The sequence below is a fragment of the Pelodiscus sinensis genome, chromosome 6 (genome assembly GCF_049634645.1).
Source record: "Pelodiscus sinensis isolate JC-2024 chromosome 6, ASM4963464v1, whole genome shotgun sequence".
NCBI classification, from domain to species: Eukaryota; Metazoa; Chordata; order Testudines; family Trionychidae; genus Pelodiscus; species Pelodiscus sinensis.
This window is the reverse complement of record NC_134716.1, coordinates 2,722,135-2,740,786: the sequence shown is the minus strand read 5'-3', so window position 1 is coordinate 2,740,786 and position 18,652 is coordinate 2,722,135. Positions and strand designations below refer to the sequence as shown.

The 18,652-nt window shown below is 45.7% G+C and overlaps 1 protein-coding gene across 2 annotated transcripts in view; it reads left to right on the top strand.

Moving 5' to 3' along the window:
- The window catches only part of DGKQ (diacylglycerol kinase theta), a 101,216-nt gene that overhangs the window by 26,395 nt on the left and 56,169 nt on the right, over positions 1-18,652 (top strand). For both annotated transcript variants that reach the window (XM_075931293.1, XM_075931294.1), the window contains 2 exons: positions 905-984; positions 14,938-15,037. In XM_075931293.1, coding sequence (XP_075787408.1) covers positions 905-984; positions 14,938-15,037 — 180 coding nt within the window. The remainder of the gene's footprint in view (positions 1-904; positions 985-14,937; positions 15,038-18,652) is intronic.

Below are 18,652 nucleotides of genomic sequence, written 5' to 3'. Positions count from 1 at the left end.
GGGGAAATCCCCAGCTCTTTGCTGGTATTAATAATATCTTTATTAATTGTAGTAAAATGTACAGGGAAGTGTTGCTAATTACTTCTGCAATAAAAAGTGCTGTTCTTTTTCAAGGCTCTGTGCAGCCTGTGCTTTGTCTTCGCTTTCTTCACTGCTCCAGTGGATTCCGTACTTTATCCACCACAAACCCCCTCTCCGTGTCAGGAATTGTTGGGGGAAGAATTCCTCTGTACACAGCTCCACCCAGCAGCGCTGACAGCCTTGCCGGACCCCCTGCTCCATGTTGCTGGAAAGGGCGGGGCTTCAGGTGGAAGGGGCGGGGCTGGGGCCAGGCCGCCCGGAATGTACCATGCGGAACTCCAGCATCGATTTAAAGGGGCTGGGATTCTGGCCACCCCACTGCCCTTTGGTATCGCCGGGTCCCAGTCAGCAGGCCCAGACCCACCCACTTGAGCCGTATCCTGGGTAAAAACCTCCCCCCAGAGTTTGAAGTAAAAACAGGGCAGAGGGCTCGTGACTCCTGGGCCTCGCCTGCTGTTCCCATGTTGCCTGGAAGCTGCCCGGGGTTGCTGCGGCTATTTAAAGGGCTTCCGGCTCCAGCCCTTGCCGGGGTAGCACCGTGACCAAGAGCCATTTCAATAGGATCCTGCTGCCTGAGCCACCGCCTGGAAATTCAGTGGCACGAGCAGCCGGATATAAATAGAAAGCAGCCGGATGCAGTCCACGGGCTAGATCGGTGTTAGGAGGGTCACATCCGGCCTCTGGGCTGTATCTTGCCCATCCCTGCTTGGCTGTTAACCCACAAACTCACAGTGGCACGTGATTGTGTTTGATCTGCTCTGCGGGGGAGGGGGAGAAAGAACAGTCTCATAGTTTTGAAACGTGCAATGTTTTATTTTCACAGTTTGCAACTTTATGTCCCACGAAAAGTGCCTGAAGCATGTGAGGATACCATGCTCATGTATTGCTCCAAGTCTCGTAAGGGTGAGTCGGCATTCTTTAAATATTACTAAGGGGGTGTCAGTGCCTGGAAGAATTGCTCTACTTGAATGTGGCAACTGATCCAAGTGAGGGGCATCGCTAGAGTGCACCCTTACACTGGGGTTTTGAGCCAGGGTTTTGGACGTGACCACATTTTTCACAGCAATTACACTTCCGTGACAGGGTGGTTAGCCTGGATGGTGGAATGAAGAAGTTGTTTCTGACTCTCATGAGTTGGTGCATCTTAAAATTTTTGCCCACATGTGCCCTGTTTTGGTTCTTAATTGTAGGGGCAGGTACAGACAGGAAGTATCTTACTGCCTCTGTATAAATCCACGGTATGTCCACATCTTGAATACTGTGTGCAGAGATGGGTGCCATCTCAAAAGAGATATATTGGAAAAGGTTCAATACAGGGGGGGACAAAAAGAGGGTGGAACAGCTTCCACATGAAGAAGACTGGGACTTTTCAGCTTGGAAAAGAGATGGCGGGGGTGGGGAGAGGGAGGGTGGGCAGGCGGGCGGGGGATGATGGTGAAGATCTATGGAAACGTGACTGGTGTGGAGAAACTAGATAAGAGAGTGTTATTTACTCCTTCTCAAAAGATAAGACATAGGGGTCACCAAAGGAAATGAATAGGCAGAAGGTTTAAAACCAACACAACAAAGTATTTCTCCACACAGTGCACAGTCAGCCTGTGGAACTCCTTGCCAGAGAATGTTGTGAAGGCCAAGATTATACCAGGGTTCAAAAAAGCTTTAGCTCATCCTACACCTGTGGTCGTGCAGTGTGCCTTGTACCAGTTGGCTGCTCTCAGACATTGTCCACATGTCAGTGTTGCTGTGCAGAGTTGTAAAGAGTTGGAGGGTCTTCATGTTGGAAGATAGTCCAGAAGTAAACAGAACTGTTTCTTCAGCTGAAGCACAGCCGATTTGTGGAACTCCTTGCCAAGGGATGTTGTGAAGGCCAAGACTATAACATGGTTCAACAAAGAGCTAGATAAATTCACGGAGGACAGGTCCATTTATGGTTATTAGTGGAGATGGTGTCCCTGATCTTGGATTGTCAGAAGCCGGGAATGGGTGACAGCGGATGGATCACTTGATGATTTCCTGTTCTGTTCATTCATTCCTGGGTGCCACTGTCGGCAGACAGGATACTAGGCTGAATGGACCTTTGGTCGGACCCAGTCTGGATGTTCTTAAGCTCTTGGTTTTTTCATGTGGTTGCCTGAGTTCTGTTAACCCCAGCCCGCTGTGTAAGTGAAGACCGCCATGCGGGAGATGTTGTTTTGTGTGCTGCCTACACAAAGCAAATATTTAACTTGGTTCTTAATTAAAAAGCAAAATGACTAATGATAAATTATAATTTATGTGGAAAATTTATTTTTCCGTCCGTTACTGTCCCTTCAGTTTATTTACATTTGGTTCGCTGGGGAAAGCTGTGATACCCAAGGCGATGTTAGGAGAGTATTTTTCATGTCGTTTTTTCCTTATGTATTAATATGAAGCTTAGGCCATGCACTACATTTTTAATCTCTTGGATTTTCTCGGGAATAGATGACAGCCTTTAAAGTCCACCAGTGACCGTGTTTCATCCAATGCTAAATCCAACTGTCAGAGCCATTCTCCAACAATAATCTCATGGCAAAGGTCATAGCCAAGCAGCGTGTGCTTTCTAGTATAAAGTAAGGGCTCTTACACTCTGCAGCATGTCATGATGACAAGCCGTCTCAGCTAAGTCCCTAACTAGGAGAGTCACAAGGTTGCCTTATGAAGGTTATTTGAGTCCAGTGGACTCAGTGTATCAGACTGGAATCAGGCCAGGGTGTTTCAAAACCCATGGAGAGCTCAGCTTTCTAGGGTTTGAGGGGGTGTTTATTTTATTAAGAATCAGAGAACTCTAGAACTGGAAGAGACCTCAAGAGGTCATCAAGTTCAGTTTCCTGCCGTCACAGCAGGACCAAGCACTGTCTAGACCATTCCTATGTGATGGGGCTGTCGGGTATCTCTGCTGTTGTCCATTTAAAAAAAAAATCCCTTTGTACTTGTCTCAGGTGTTTCAAAAACTAATCGTATTGTGCTAAACACGACACATCCTCACTGTGGGTTTCATCCCACTTACGCAGGTGATGATCTGTGTCGTGTAAGTGTTCTCCTGGTTTTGCCTGGACACAGAAAGGTTTTCATTGTCTTGCTTTGATTGAAATGCTTATGGCCATATAGCGAAGTGAGAATTTTTTTTTTTAGTTTTTAAGAGTTTTCTATTAAATGCTTACTTGTAGCGAAGTTAGGGATTTGTCGTACTTGTTTTCTGACACTGTTGTGTGTAATGTAATTGTCATGCAAGATTTCTGTTTCTGGATTTGAATGTGGACTGGAAACTGTGACAGTCCATCAATGTTGTATTAATTCTGTGCAAACGAGGGTATGTATAGAAAAGCATGCTGACTCACATCTACTGTTCTTGATCGTACATAGACTTGCAGTTCTGAAACAGTGCTTCTTCAGGCTCTTTCAAGCTCTCTGTATGGTAATTAGTTTAGAATGTATTCATTATTGCTTGCTTGCATGTGTGATGTTGGTCTTAATTTAGTTCTGGCTGATTCAGATACTGGGAAATCAAAATTATAGTTCCCATAAAACGTTGCACAGAGTCCAGAGTTTGCTGTTGATAGGTTAGCGGAAGAGATGTCGCTGCTGTTACTTCAGACGACTAGGGTCTTGGGTGAAGGTTTATTAACTGACCCTTTTCCCGATTAAACTGGTGACTATAGCACCTCCTTCACCCCACCATGAATTGTGATTGGCTGAACCCCATTTACTCCCAGCAGATAGAAATCTAACTTTCCTTCCAGAGACCATGTCGAACACTGGGAAATAGGGATGTAAAATCCCATCTATTTACTTAACCGGTTAAACATTAAGTTGAACAGGTTAACCGATTAAACGGTGGGCTGGAGTGGCTGCTTTTGGCCCTGTGCTGGGCTGTTGACTCCCTGCCCTCGTGAGCCCTTGGCTGCCACTTCCGGCCCCATGTGAGGCTGCCACTCCTCATGTCTGATTTGTGTCCATTTAACCTTTGGTGCACAGGCTGTCCGGTTTGGCCAGTATGCGTAGCAGAGGGGCATTGCTGGCACTTCAAGGCATCTAGCATGTTAGTGGATGTGTAGGTGCAGGAGCGCAGGTCAGCTCAGTCTCTGTAGGAATCAGAAACTGGCTGTCAAAACTGCTGTTGTGGGCCTGTGATTCTGAATGTATTTGATCCTGCAGCAAACCACAAGTTCATTATAAACGTATTAATATTACTTGTTACTTTAATTCCATTTCAATTAGAAGTTATTTAATTTTAGTCCAACATTTCAAGATTACCAAATAGGTAGATTAAAATATTAGCACCCATCTTTTTAAAGTAAACTTCCAATAATCCGGCACCTTTGGGACCCAGGGGGTGCCGGATTATCAAATATGCTGGACTATCGGAAGGGGGGGCTATGAGGGGTCTTGGGTGGGGGGGATGCCACCCTAGACCCCTCATAGCCCCCCCTTCCGATAGTCCGGCTCTGCCCCAGGCATCCCTGATTCAGCCACTGCTGAAACTGACCAGCAGTGGCTGAATCGGAGACGCCTGGGGCAGGGCAGTGGGAGTGCTGCCGGGTTGGTCCGGTAGCGCCGACCCTTGGTGCAGCAAGACCAACCCGGCAGCACCCCAGCTGCTCTTGAGGATGCCTGGGGCAGAGCAGCTGGGGTGCTGCTGGGTTGGTCCCGCAGCGCCACTCCTTGGCGCTACTGGACCAACCCGGCAGCACCCCAGCTGCTCTGCCCCAGGCGTCCCCAAGTCAGCCGCTGCTGATACTGATCAGCAGCTGACTCCAGGAAGCCCGAGGCAGAGCTGCTCTGCCCCGGGCTTCCTGGAGTCACCCGCTGGTCAGTTTCAGCAGCGGCTGAATCAGGACGCCTGGGGTAGAGCAGCTGGGGGGCTGCCGGGTTGGTCCCACAGCACCCAGGTGCGGCGCTACTGGACCAGCCTGGCAGCACCCCAGCTGCTCTGCCCCAGGTGTCCCCAAGTCAGCTGCTGCTGAAACTGACCAGCGGCTGATTCCAGGCTTCCTCTGCCTTTGGCTTCCTGGAGTCAGCCACTGATCAGTATCAGCAGCGTCTGACTTGGGGACACTTGGGGTGCTGCCGGGTTGGTCCCGCAGCCCCGAGGGGCAGCGCTACGGGACCTACCCGGCAGCGCCCCAGCTGCTCTGCCTCCGGCTTCCCCGATTCAGCTGCTGGTCAGTTTTAGCAGCGGCTGAATCTGGGAAGCTGGGGGCAGAGCAGCTCCAATGGTCCAGCTGCCCGGAGCACTTCCGGGTTCCTGATGGTGCCGGACCATCAGGAGTGCTGGACCGTCAGATGCCGGACCATCGGAGTTTTACTGTACCGTTTCCTTGGTCTACACTTGTACCTGTAACAATCATGTTCAAGAGGCATCTGTCTGCAGACTTCATTTAGTGCCAATTGTTGTACTGCCCAAGGGCTTCTCTGGTAAATTAGGTCTTCAAGATGAGGTCCCCAATGGATTTCATCAGATTTCTGCTCTTCTCCTTCTCCCGTGTGTATCTGGAGTAGACAAGTTCATGGCTCTGTTCTTTCCTTTCCTCTACGTTTTTTAGTTCTAGTGTGAAAGCTTTGTCCAAGCCACGGGGTCTGGCAGCATGTGCTCAAAGTGGTCAAATTCTGGACAGGTCCAGTCTGATTTGGTAGGTTATTGGACGGATGTGCCCCCTTGACGGAGAAAGATCTACCTACAGATCTCTCACGCTCCTTCCTGGGTTTCGTTGTTCCTGCAAGGCAGTTGCCTGGATCCTCACACCAGGATGGGAGACAGGATGTGACCAATGGATTTTTTTTCTTGCATTATTAGCACAGGAAACTGAAACCTTTACAGTTTTTTGAGTGTAAATGTGTTCACAAAGTAATAGCCAATGATAGAGAAAAAGGTGTGATGGCGCGTTGGGGGTCCCCTGTCTCCTGCTCCCCGAAATGGCACAAACAGACTGCACCAGCTGGTGGAGTAGAGGAAGTTTATTGCCTCTCCAGGGTACAGCACAGCACAGATGTAATCTGGTCACAGAGCTGGGCTAGGATGCCTCAGGCCCCCTTGAGATGGGGGAGACCGGGCCCCTAAACTCCAGCCCCTTTCCCTAGGCTGTCTCCTCCATGCTCCCAGACAGACAGCCACTAACTAACTCCCTTCCAGCCCTGCCCCCCAGCCAGGGCAGCATCCACCTTCCTTTGTTCCTCTCCATGGGGGGTGTCTGGCCATACTGGTTTGCATAGTGACTCATCCTGTTTTGCTGGGTCGTGGTACCCACGGCAGCCAGTGGGGGTTACCCCAGAGCCAGCAGCATAGAAACCAGCCAGGTACCCCCACTAAGTCACAAAAGGAAAATGTAATAGTTGATAAGAACATAAGAACGGCCGTACTGGGTCAGACCAAAGGTCCATCTAGCCCAGTAGCCTGTCTGCCAACAGTGGCCAGTGCCAAGTGCCCCGGAGGGGGTGGACTGAAGACAATGATCAAGTGATTTGTCTCCTGCCATCTCTCTCCAGCCTCTGAGAAACAGAGGCCAGGGACACCATTCCTACCCACTGGCTAATAGCCTTTTATGGACCTAACCTCCATGAAATTATCTAGCTTCTTTTTAAACTCTGTTATAGTCCTAGCCTTCACAGCCTCCTCTGGCAAGGAGTTCCACAGGTTGACTATGCGCTGTGTGAAGAAGAACTTTCGCTTACTAGTTTTAAACCTGCTAGCCATTAATTTCATTTGGTGGCCCCTAGTTCTTATATTATGGGAACAAGTAAATAACTTTTCCTTATTTACTTTCTCCACACCACTTGTGATTTTATAGACCTCTATCATATCCCCCCTCAGTCTCCGCTTTTCCAAATGGAAAAGTCCCAGTCGCTTTAGCCTCTCTTCATATGGGACCTGCTCCAAACCCCTGATCATTTTAGTTGCCCTTTTCTGAACCCTTTCCAAGGCCACAATATCTTTTTTGAGGTGAGGAGACCACGTCTGTACACAGTATTCAAGATGTGGGCGTACCATAGTTTTATACCGAGGCCATGAGATATTCTGTGTCTTATTTTCTATCCCTTTCTTAATAATTCCTAACATTCTATTTGCCTTTTTGACCGCCGCTGCACACTGTGTGGACGTTTTCAGAGAACTATCCACGATAACTCCAAGACCCATGTCCTGATTTGTCGTAGCCAAATTAGCCCCCATCATACTATATGTATAGTTGGGGTTATTTTTTCCAACATGCATTACTTGACACTTATCCCCATTAAACTTCATTTGCCATTTTGTTGCCCAGTCACTTAGTTTGTGAGATCTTTTTGAAGTTCTTCACAGTCTGCTTCTGTCTTGATTATCTGGAACAGTTTAGTATCATCCGCTAACTTTACTACCTCACTGCTTGCCCCTTTATCTAGATCATTTATGAATAAGTTGAATAGGATTGGTCTTAGGACTGACCCTTGAGGGACACCACTAGTTACCCCTCTCCATTCTGAAAATTTACCATTAATTCCTACCCTTTGTTTCCTGTCTTTTAACCAGTTCTCAATCCATGAAAGGATCTTCCCTCTTATTCCATGACAATGTAATTTATACAAGAGCCTTTGGTGAGGGATCTTGACAAAGGCTTTCTGAAAATCTAAGTGTACAGGCAGTCCCTGGGTTACATGGATCCGACTTGCATCGGATCCCTACTTACAAACGGGGTGAGGCAACCCTGTACTAGCTGCTTTCCCCCCAGCAAACCAGGGAGACGCGAAGCTAGCGCCCCCCCCCCCCAGTAGACCAGGGAGACGCGGAGCGGCTTTTCTCAGCAGACACCTCCGCTTGAGAATAAAGGACTGAGGGAAGTGAGGTGTGGGAGAATAAAACTGAGCTTTGGAGAAATGTTTGGCTAGAGTTTCCCCTACAATATGTACCAGTTCCAACTTACATACAAATTCAACTTAAGAACAAACCTACAGTCCCTATCTTGTACGTAACCCGTGGACTGCCTGTACTATATCTACTGGATCCCTATTGTCCGCATGTTTGTTAACCGCTTCAAAGAACTCTAAGGGTACGTCTAGACTACATGCCTCTGGCGACAGAGGCATGTAGATTAGGCTACCCGGCATAGGAAAATGAAGTGGTGATTTAAATAATCGCTGCTTCATTTAAATTTAAATGGTTGCCGCGCTGAGCCTATCAGCTGTTTGTCAGCTCTGCACCGTAGTCTGGACGCTCCGCGATCGACATCAAAGGCATTTGTCGACCACCCAGGTAAACCTCATCTCAGGAGGCATACCTGGGAGGTCAACAGATGTGTTTGATGTCGACCGCGGAGCGTCCAGACTACAGCGCTAAGCCGACAAACAGCTGATCGGCTCAGCGCGGCAGCCATTTAAATTTAAGTGAAGCGGCGATTATTTAAATCACCACTTCATTTTCCTATGCCGGGTAGCCTAATCTACATGCCTCTGTCGCCAGAGGCACGTAGTCTAGATGTACCCTAATAGATTAGTAAGACATGATTTTCCTTTACAGAAGCCATGTTGACTTTTGCCCAACAAATTATGTTCTTCTACGTGCCTAACAATTTTATTCTTAACTATTGTTTCAGCTAGTTTGCCCCATACTGATGTTAGACTGACCGGTCTGTAATTGCTGGGATCACCTCTAGAGCCCTTTTTAAATATGGGTGTCACGTTCACTATCTTACAGGCAGTAGGTACGGAAGCCGATTTAAAGGATAGATTACAAACCACAGTTAACAGTTCTGCAATTTCCCATTTGAGTTCTTTTAGAACCCTTGGGGGAATGCCATCTGGTCCCGGTGATTTGTTAACGTTAAGTTTTTCTGTTTGTAGAAATGATAGAGTAAAAGGGAAATGTAATAGCCAATGACAGAGTAAAAGGGAAGGCTTCCGTAGGCAGGAGAGCTCTTCATCTAAACTCTTGTAAACTTTATATAAATTGTAGCCTCTCATGAGAATTGACATATTAGCTCAGAATTCACAATCTTAATTCAGAAATGGCATTGCTACTCCCTGGAAGGCTGTGATTTCATTTTCTGTTCTTGTTTGGGGTCCCCCCTCCCCTCGTAGGAAGGTCCCTAGAAGCATTGATTTCCATAGTGGTAATAAGGATGAAGTGTCTTTTTATTCTCACTTACCAGGTTTGCTTTGAGTGTTGCAAAAAAGGCACAGACTCCAGCAGGTTTTGATTGTGGCAGAAAACTCTTGTCTGAGTCATTGTCCCAGGCGAAACATGACTCATACACGAGTGTGTTCTGCGATAGCTGTACCGTTAGTCAAAAGGGACCTGTGTATGCAGACTGCATGCAATGGATTATCAGCTTTCCCATCACCGGGCTGCCCTTGAGAACTGTCACCAACAGTGGGGCTAATCTGTTGTTTGTATGACCATGTCAGACAAATTGAGTCTACTGTAGGAATAAATTTGCTTCTGATACAGTGAGGGACTGTACAGATTTCTGCTGCCTGAGAGTACCCCACTTCTCCGGCCTGAGCCCTATTTCCCTGGCATCAGCCACGATAGAAATGTTGGGGTTTGGCGATATTAGCTCATTGGGACGTTATCCATCCATTTCCTGTGCAGCGAGAGCTCCGCACCCCTTTGTAATGTTAATTCCAACCCATGGGAGGTTTAAGGAACGAGGTTTGCTAGAATGGGGCAGGCATTTATTTGGGGGTAAGTAAGAGGAGAACTGGGTCTGTAGGCCTTGTCCTGAACAGCTTAGTGTCGAATTTAATTCTAATTTTTGAAATGCGAGCATTCCTATAACACAAGGAGAATGCTGTCACAGCCTATATAATTTTATGAGTGTTTTGTAGGCCAGAAGCAATTATTCATGTCATTGTTGGGAGCTTATCTGTAGAGCAAAGGTTAAGAGAATTGGAAAATCCTGCTAGGATTCAAAAAGGCAAGTACAGCTGCCCTAGATAGCTGAGAACAGAATAGTCCTCCTCGTACTGCAAATCCCGGTTAATGTTTCTATCTACACAACACACTTGATTTTGCTGTCTGAACAGTCGTCTGCTTCCAGCAACCTACTAGGAAGAATTTTTAACATAATGAACTAGTGCTGTGTTCTGTAAATTATATAAATGGGAGAAGAGAATCAGGTTAATCATGGCATAGTCCTTATAGTACTGTAGTACTAAAGGCAATAAAAGGCCTTTGAAGATGATTGGAAGCAGAGCCATTTGATGGTGAAAGCAGGTTTTTTATCTTGCACACTAAGTTTCTATATGATAAATTAAGTAATAGAGCAAGACCGTATCCAGTTACACAGAGAGACAGTGTCCAAAGGGCAGGACTCAGATGTCTTGGTGAGTTACGGCTGGAAACAACACGCAGAGATGAAGAATTACGCAATGCTCTGGTCATAAGTAAACTGGGTTTCGAAGGGCATTTCAGGGTGTAAGTATTAACACCCACTTTTGGGTCCGGAAATGCTTGGCTGGCACTGTATTGGCACTTAGACGTTTTTACAGGTGTTTCTTGGGTAGAGGTTCTGTTGCATTCTGGGCAAACTGGTTTTAGTGTCATCCTACTGGAAAAAAAGTTCTGTAATTGATGAGGACCAAGAACTGCTTCTTGTGACCACATAAGCCATCTCGTGTGTGTTTAATGCACAGTATAAACACAGCTACTTAATGAGTAGTGTTTCAGGGTTTGGACCACAAGCACATCACCACCTTCCATGGTAAGGGATTGTCCTCAAGGCAGGACTAGAAGTTGTGGGATTAATATGCAGTAAAGGAAGACGTACTTTAGCTATTCCTGCCTCTAAGGGTAGTTACGCTCTGGGTCTGGCTTCCGAGAAGGTCGTGGAATTCACATAATTGGAAATTTTTAAGAAGAGGTTGAATGGGGCTGGTCTAGGTTTACTTGGTCCTTTCTCAACAAAAGGGGCTGTACTAGATGATTTCCTGCCTGACATTTCTATGATTCTGATTTCTGACTGAAAAGTGTTCAGTCTGAAAATGTTTGACCCGCTCTAGTGTGAATATAGTGTTGTGGTTGAGATCTTAGGGGCTTGTCTCTGTTATGCCGGAGATCAATGTAGCAGCGATCGATCACTGGTCATCGATTTATCGAGCCTGCTTAGACATAATAAATCGATCTCTGGGTGTTCTCCCAAGGAGGCTGCTACTCCACTAGGATGAGGAGAGTAACTGGCGTCGATGGGAGAGCAGCTCTTACTGCACATAAGACACCACAGTAAGTACATCGACGTTGGCTATGCTATTTATGTAACTGAAGATGACAAGCTCGAGGGTGGAGGTTAGTGTAGACAAGATCAAGGGCAGGGGTTAGTGTGGGCAAGGCCTTACGCACCCTAATTTCAAGTTTCCTAATATTAGTGTATTCATTCATGCCTGTAGCAATCGTAACTTGGCCAAAGTGTCATTTTATGTCTTAATGAAAAAATGTAAAGCTAATGCGTATATGCAGGGCTGTGAGTTATGTTTGCTGTGGGAATTATATTGCTATTTGTGAATCTATCATCTTACCTTTAGCATTAATATTTTCCTATTGTAATATACCTAGGAATATGTTTACGTGCGGTATGTCAGTTGTATTTTTGCCTTTAGTTAGAGAATTCTATCTTCTTCTTCTTCTTCTTTTTTCCCCCCTTTTGTCCACCTGAATTAATTGAGATTCGGAAATCAAGAATTTGTTAGGAATATGCTTACCCAGTTAAAAAAAAAACAAAAAAAACCTGTTCGTTTTTCATTTCCAATCCCTTATTTCATTTACGGGTCGGTCTCTTTCCCATCATTCTGAACTCATCCAATCAAGTGGGGTTGTTTCCCCATCCTGTGACTGACAAACCTTTGTTTCGCTTACTTTGTCGTGATCATTTGCAGAATAGAATTGCTTAGCATAATTATGCCTGTGTTCTGATGTATTAGAGCATCCCAGACGCTGATGGGAGGTGTCAGATCCTGCTAAATAAACCTGGGGGATTGTCTTCTGGAGTGAGGATGGAAATGTGGTCGTTGTGTGATCTCAAGTACCATCTAAAAGCTGGCATTAGCACATTTTTACTGGAAATGATTTTTATTGTGCAATACTGTGGCGAAATGTTCTAAATTTCCTTCAAGTCATTTTAATCAGAAATGTAATTATCATAGAGCCATAAAAGATAGTAAATGACGTGATGTGATAGCTTGCTCAATTCAAGAGGCTGACTAAGTGTAACCTAAATTTGTAAATCTGAAATGAACCTAAATTAGACCTGAACTTTGTGAAACCAGTTACTTGAATTCTGAAGTGTAATGGAGATATTAGTACTTCTGGTTATTGTTTGTGGATACTGATGTGACAGGAATCTGCTGCTTCAAATTCTGATGTCTCCAGAAGGTGGCTCATATATATAACAAGAAGCCTTTTAAATTTTCCATTTCATGTTTCTGCTATTCGTTCATAAATCGCAGTGTCCCTCAGAGGCCTGGGCTGTTCAACATATTCAGAAATGACCTGGAAAAAGAAGGGGGAAAATGCCGAAATTTGCAGATGATAGAAAAGTACACGAGATAGTGAAGTCCATAGCAGACTGTGAAGAGCTGCAAAGGATGACCGGGCAACAAAATGGCAGACAAAAATCAGTGTTGATAAATGCAGAGTCATGTACATTGGAAAACACAATGCTAACTATTCATCTAAAATGATGGGCTCTAGAGTAGCTGTTACCACTCAAGAAAGAGATCTATGAATCATTGTGGATAGTTCTCTGAAAACATCCACTCAATGAGTGGCAGCAGTGAGAAAAGCTAACAAAATGTTGGCAGTCTTTAGGAAAGGGATAGAGAGTAAGACAGAAAATATTATATCGCCTTTATGTAAATCCATAGTACACTCACTCCTTGAATTCTGTGTGCAGTTGTGGTTGCCACATCTCAGAAAATGATCTACTGGAATTGGAACAGGTTCAGAGAAGGGCAACAAAAATGATTAGGGGTAAGGAACAGTTTCTGTATGAGGACAGCTTGATAAGACTCGGACTTTTCAGCTTGGAAAGAGATGCCTACAGGGGTTCTGGTAGAGGTCTATAAAATCATGACTGCTATGAAGAAAGTAAACAAGGAAGCGTTATTGACTCAATACAAGAACTAGAGGGTTGCTGAATGAAATTAATAGGCAGCAGATTTAAAACAAATGGAATTATGATGCCACACAATGTACAGTTAACCAGTGGAACTCCTTGCCAGAGGATGGTGTGATGGCCTAATTATAACAGGGTTCAAAAAAGAGCTAGATAAATCCATGGAGGTTAGGTCCATCAATGGCTATTAGCCAGGATGGGCAGGGACAGTGTCCCTAGCCTCTGTTTGTCAGAAGCTGGTAATTGGTGACAGGGGAGGGATCACTTGTTGATTACTTGTTCTGTTCGTTCCCTCTGGGGCACCTAGCATTGGCCAGTATTGGAAGATAGGACATATCCAAGATGGACCTTTTGTCTAATCAAATATGGCTTTTCTTATGTTTTGACTCCTGCTTATTGTGTGTGTTTGGTAGCATTGTTGCAGCTGAAGAAAAGCCTCCATTCCAAAATTCAGCTGTAGTTACTATAACTAAATCCAGGCTGTGTTATGAATAGGGAGATGTTGTGTTAAAAGACAGTTCAAGTCTGGGCGTTTTTCCTACTGTGTTGGAAGCTGAAATTCCACCCATGTGTTTCTCCATTGGCCCTGCATTTCCTGATCTCAGCAGCTAACGTCAGTATTCCAGAGAAGTAATTAGATTTTTGTTGCATAACTTTATAAGAAGTGCAGAGTGGCCCTAAAATGTGTTAAAACTGTGCTGTCCATAGCAACAAAATCCGGAGCTATGCCACCGTCCATTGGGAAGTTGAGCAATTCCTCTTTGAGCCAAGCCACGGATCTGGCATCCAGTGTTGCAATAGTACTCATACAGCCATGATTCAGCAGAGTGATTTCCACCATCTGGCCAGCTGCCACATCCCTGTCACAAGAGATTTTCGAGCTGCTGCAGGTTGGCACGTGTGTCTTTGCTGAGCAGGCTTCACAACGTTGGGTTGTTCTTGTCAGTTTGTGTCCTGGGAGGGCCATGTGGAGGAGGGCTCTCTTGGTCAGTAGATTGGCATTGGGACTGAGATGGGACAAAAGGCTGGGAGCATAATGGCTTGGAGGAAAACCTTTAATTTTTAAAAAGATGCGTATAGTACCGGTTAATAATCTTTTGGCACTTTTCTTGTTGTTGTTTATCTTGCCTGGTCAGTTAGGGCAAGGACCCCCATCTGTGGCCACATCTCCACTTGCCACACCAGAGATTGATCTTCTGCAATTTGATTTAGCAGGTCTAGTTAAGACCTGCTAAATCGAATGCTGAGGGTAGCTTCGGTCGGTGCCGGTATTTCTTGCAGTTGCTAGGAGGAAGGGAAGCCAATGGGAGCGTTAGGTCCCGTTGGCCTCCCAGTGTGAAGATGACACCAAGTTCGGCTTAAAGTGAGCCAACGCCAGCTACGTATTTGACATAGCTGGTGTTTTGTACCTTAAGCCGACCTTTGCAGTCTACTGTGGACCTGGTGTGTGTGCATGCGCACTTGGGACCCTGATAATAACTGAAGTCTTTGTGTGCTATTTCAAGAATAAAATCACATTAGTGCCACCCTTTTCATGTCACATTTTAAAATTTTGAGGCTCTCTGGTATGTATAATCCAAGTCATGTGCTTGTTTTCAGTTTGTGTTTCTCCCGGTTTTATGTCCATGCACATAGTATAAAGTAATGTATTGCCGCATATAGTGCACACAATAAGTTCCAATGATGCCAAATTCTTCTAAATAGCCATTGGTCTGAGAGTGATTGCTTTTTAAAGATGTACCCTGTATGTTTTCCTTGACAGGTTCCAGTTGCACATTGTTTTGGACCTCCGGGACATTACAAAAGAAAGTTTTGCACTGTGTGCAGAAAGCAGTTAGAGTCCCCTGCATATCGATGTGAAGGTAATTTAAAACATGTATAAGCACCGTTGTGTGTGTGTGTGTGTGTGTGTGTGTGTGTAAGTAACAAAAATAGATATGTGTATTTTGAAGGATGTAGTGTGTATTCCAGTGATAACCCTGAAATCAATTCCCTTTATTTTTGCATTCCTGAGATAACCTCTGTGTATTTTGTACTTCTTCACTTGCGTTCTGTCCAATAATCTGAACTAACATTGCAAGCTACTGAGCACCTTCAAATACCTTAAAAAAAACTAGGGGAAACAGTGCAGACATAAGTCTCTTCACCAAATGTGGATTCCGTCCCCTGATTGTGCTCTGAACCAGGGCTGTTGTTGAAGCTGGTCTGGGGCCGTGGCAGGTCCAAAAGGAAGCTTGAAGAAATGGGATTCTGAGCTTTCTGTTGGTGTGTAGCACAAATGCTTACTCCCTGATGGCTTCTGAGATCCTGGGACTTAAATACATACCAATGTTGGTTTTTTTTTTTACAGACAAGCTATTTTAGACTCTTTTTAACACAGTCTGAGTCACTATCTGTTGATAGTAGCTAGGCACCTACAGGGACGTGAAAATAGAATCAGTAAAAATAATTCTACTCTAAAAATGTTCTGCAATAGCTTTTCTGCGCAAAGTGCCATAATCCTACTGTTGGTCGGAAGGGTTTGTTGGCACTTGTTTGGGGCAACCGGCCCCACTCACACACCATTCATGAATGACATGGTCATTTCAAAAATGAAAGTCACTGGGAGCCGATCAGGCACTTCTGACAACGTTCCCCTGCTCTCGTGTTTCCCGGAGTGCACGGCAGGAGAGCTGTGACCAAAGAGACAATAGGGTAGAGTGTGCAGGAAGGGAAGGGAAAGAGGGACGAATCGGGAGTCATATTGGATAGTTTGGAGCCCAGCACCAGGGATCAGAAAAAAGATTTATTAAGTTAGATGGGCGAGATAAACTTGTGTTCTTTTCTGATGGTCTTCCTATGGACCACAGGTTGTACCTACCACCCAGAAAAACTGGCACACTCTGGTCTGGTAACATCCATGATTTGGAAGGGCAACAGATGCTCCTGGACCAGAGAGCCCGGGAGTTTAAGGGCTGGAGGGCTAGTCAGGGTCAGGGAAACGGTCGACAGCCCAGCTGGGGCAGTACAAGACTGGGACCAGAGCCCTGCAGCAGCTTCCCCCAGCATGGGGCCAGGCCGGGGGGGCAGGCTGGAGTGCCACGGCAGCACAGGTCAATGTGGGACTGGAGCCCTGCAGCAGTTGCTGGGAGCTCGGGGCTGAAGCCGGAGCCCCATAGCAGTGCAGGGCAGAGTCTCCTGGCACTGCCCCCCAGAAGCTCCCTGGAGTGCGGGGTCAGAGTCCTGCGGCAGGAGCCGGAGCCTGTGTTGCCCAGGGAGCCAGCAGCAGCTGGGCAAGCAGCCCAGCCAGGCTGGGGGTGAAGGAGGGCAAGGCAGTGTGTCTGCGGGGGCAGCCCGCCAGCAGCAGGCGATGGGCTTGGGGGCCGGTGACAGGAGACCTCTCCTGGTCCGGGAAATTCTCCCATTCGGGACCAGTCGGTGCCGGACTGGGGAGTTGCAACCTGAAGTTCAGAAACGTGGGATGGCTGACAGAGAGGCACTTGCAGCGCGAGATGAGTTTTTGGTTTAGATTTTTCCTTTGTGTTTGACGGACACGTTCCCCTACCTCTCTGCAGACCCTCCCCTTCAGCTGTGAACTAAGCAAGCCAAGAGCACGATATGAAAGAGCCCCTAAAAGGCTTTGCTGTTCTGACCCTGAGCTCCTGGGCTGAACTTGACACACAAACGGTCCTAAATCTTACTGTTTCAAGACCGTTTCTCTTCTGAAAGTGGCTGTCTCTGATTGAGGTAACACTGATGTCATACTCCCACCTTGGTATCCCTTCCTTTTTTTCTTCTCTTTTTCTCTCCAAACCATCTGAAGAAGTGGGTTGTCGCTCACAGCAACTTCTGTCCTAATGTTAGTCTTTACAGTGCCACCGGACTCCTTGTTGTTTTTGTTGACACAGGCTAACCCCTCTGAAACCTGTCTCCAAACTGTCCCCTTCCTACTCCACAGATCTGTTCATTTTGGAATTTGGTGGCACATCTGCCAGCTGCTACGCAGTTTCCAGCCTTTACTCCTATTAGCACTGCAGGGCCAAGGTAGCTTTAAGGGAGCTGCCGGTTCTACTCTGCCAAGTGTATCAACAACAGAATTGTTGCTACGGTCCGCTCAGCTACACTTGTGTAACCTCACTGAAGTCATAGTTTGGTTTGCAGAGACTTTGTTACTGGGAGTGATGTGTGGGATGGAAAGAACTTGGCTTGTCTCGGTTGACTTTGTAAAACTGTCAACATTTTCCTTATCAAATGTGTCGTTCAAAAAAGAATCAGACAAATAACAATCCTGGAACTGCACAATATCTTTTTTTTTTTAAACACCTCATCAATGCTGGGGTAGAACTATACTTCAGAACTTGCAGGCAAGCTAGGAAATGTTTAATTTATTCAGGGATTTCATACTTTGTTATAGCAGTTTTCAGAAGGATTCTTTTCAGATTTGAACGTAAGGCGGTCGTTTGCTGATGTACAATGGGGCATTCTATCCACAGCTTTGTGTAGGGCTACAGTTAGCTAGCACGTGTTTATAGATATTTATTTCTTGCAGCTAATAAAGCACGTTTAAAATTCACCCTACGCGATGGGGATCTGGCTGATTGCTGTAGAAAGCCCGACTCTCGTTGTTAATGGCTAGCACCATGACGGACCACTGGTGTCAGATCTGAAATAGCTTCTTGGAGTTGTGTGAGGTTGTTGGGACAGTGGAGTCCTTGAATGCTACTGAAAAAGGTGACTTGTAGGCTTGGTTAAATCCAGACTCATTGACAGGTTTGGCCAGATCTCGTGCATGGGATGGAGGTTCTCCTTTTCTTCTAGAATCCATTCACGTTGAAATAAGGCATTGGTTGCATCTGACAGCAAAATGGTTGATTTTCAGAATTTAGACGTTAAGGAAAATTCTGCTGTCTGGCTGTTAGACAACCCAGTTCTATAAGTGGACTCTAATGTCATCTCTGTGTATTGCGCGCACAAAGTATTTTTGTATAGTCAGAGGAAGGCTGATCCAACTTTCCTAGATGACCTAACAAGCCAGGCAGAGGCAAGTGGAAAAATATTTCCTTTTGGTTTTACAATAATGCTGGCTCTCCTACTAAACTACACTTGTCATTAAAGATGCTGGAGTAACAGTCCTGATAATATGTCTCAGAGGGGTTGCCTTGTTAGTCCGTAACTTTAAAAACAACAAGCAGTCCTGTGGCACCTTAGGGTATGTCTAGACTACATTGCTTTTTTGAAAAAAAACTGCCCTTTTTTTGAGAAAACTTCACCTGCATCCACACTGCAATTGCATTCTTTCAGAATTAAATCGGAAGAATGCAGGGGGGGTTTTCTGACATTGGTAAACCTCAATTACGAGGAAGAACAACTTTTTTGAAAGAGCTCTTTCGAAAAATGGCGTGTGTGGATGCAGAACAGGGGCATTTTTTGAAAGAGGTAGCAATCGAAAAAAAGCACAGGTGCCCTGATGACCATTTTGTGAATAGTAGCAATCAGGG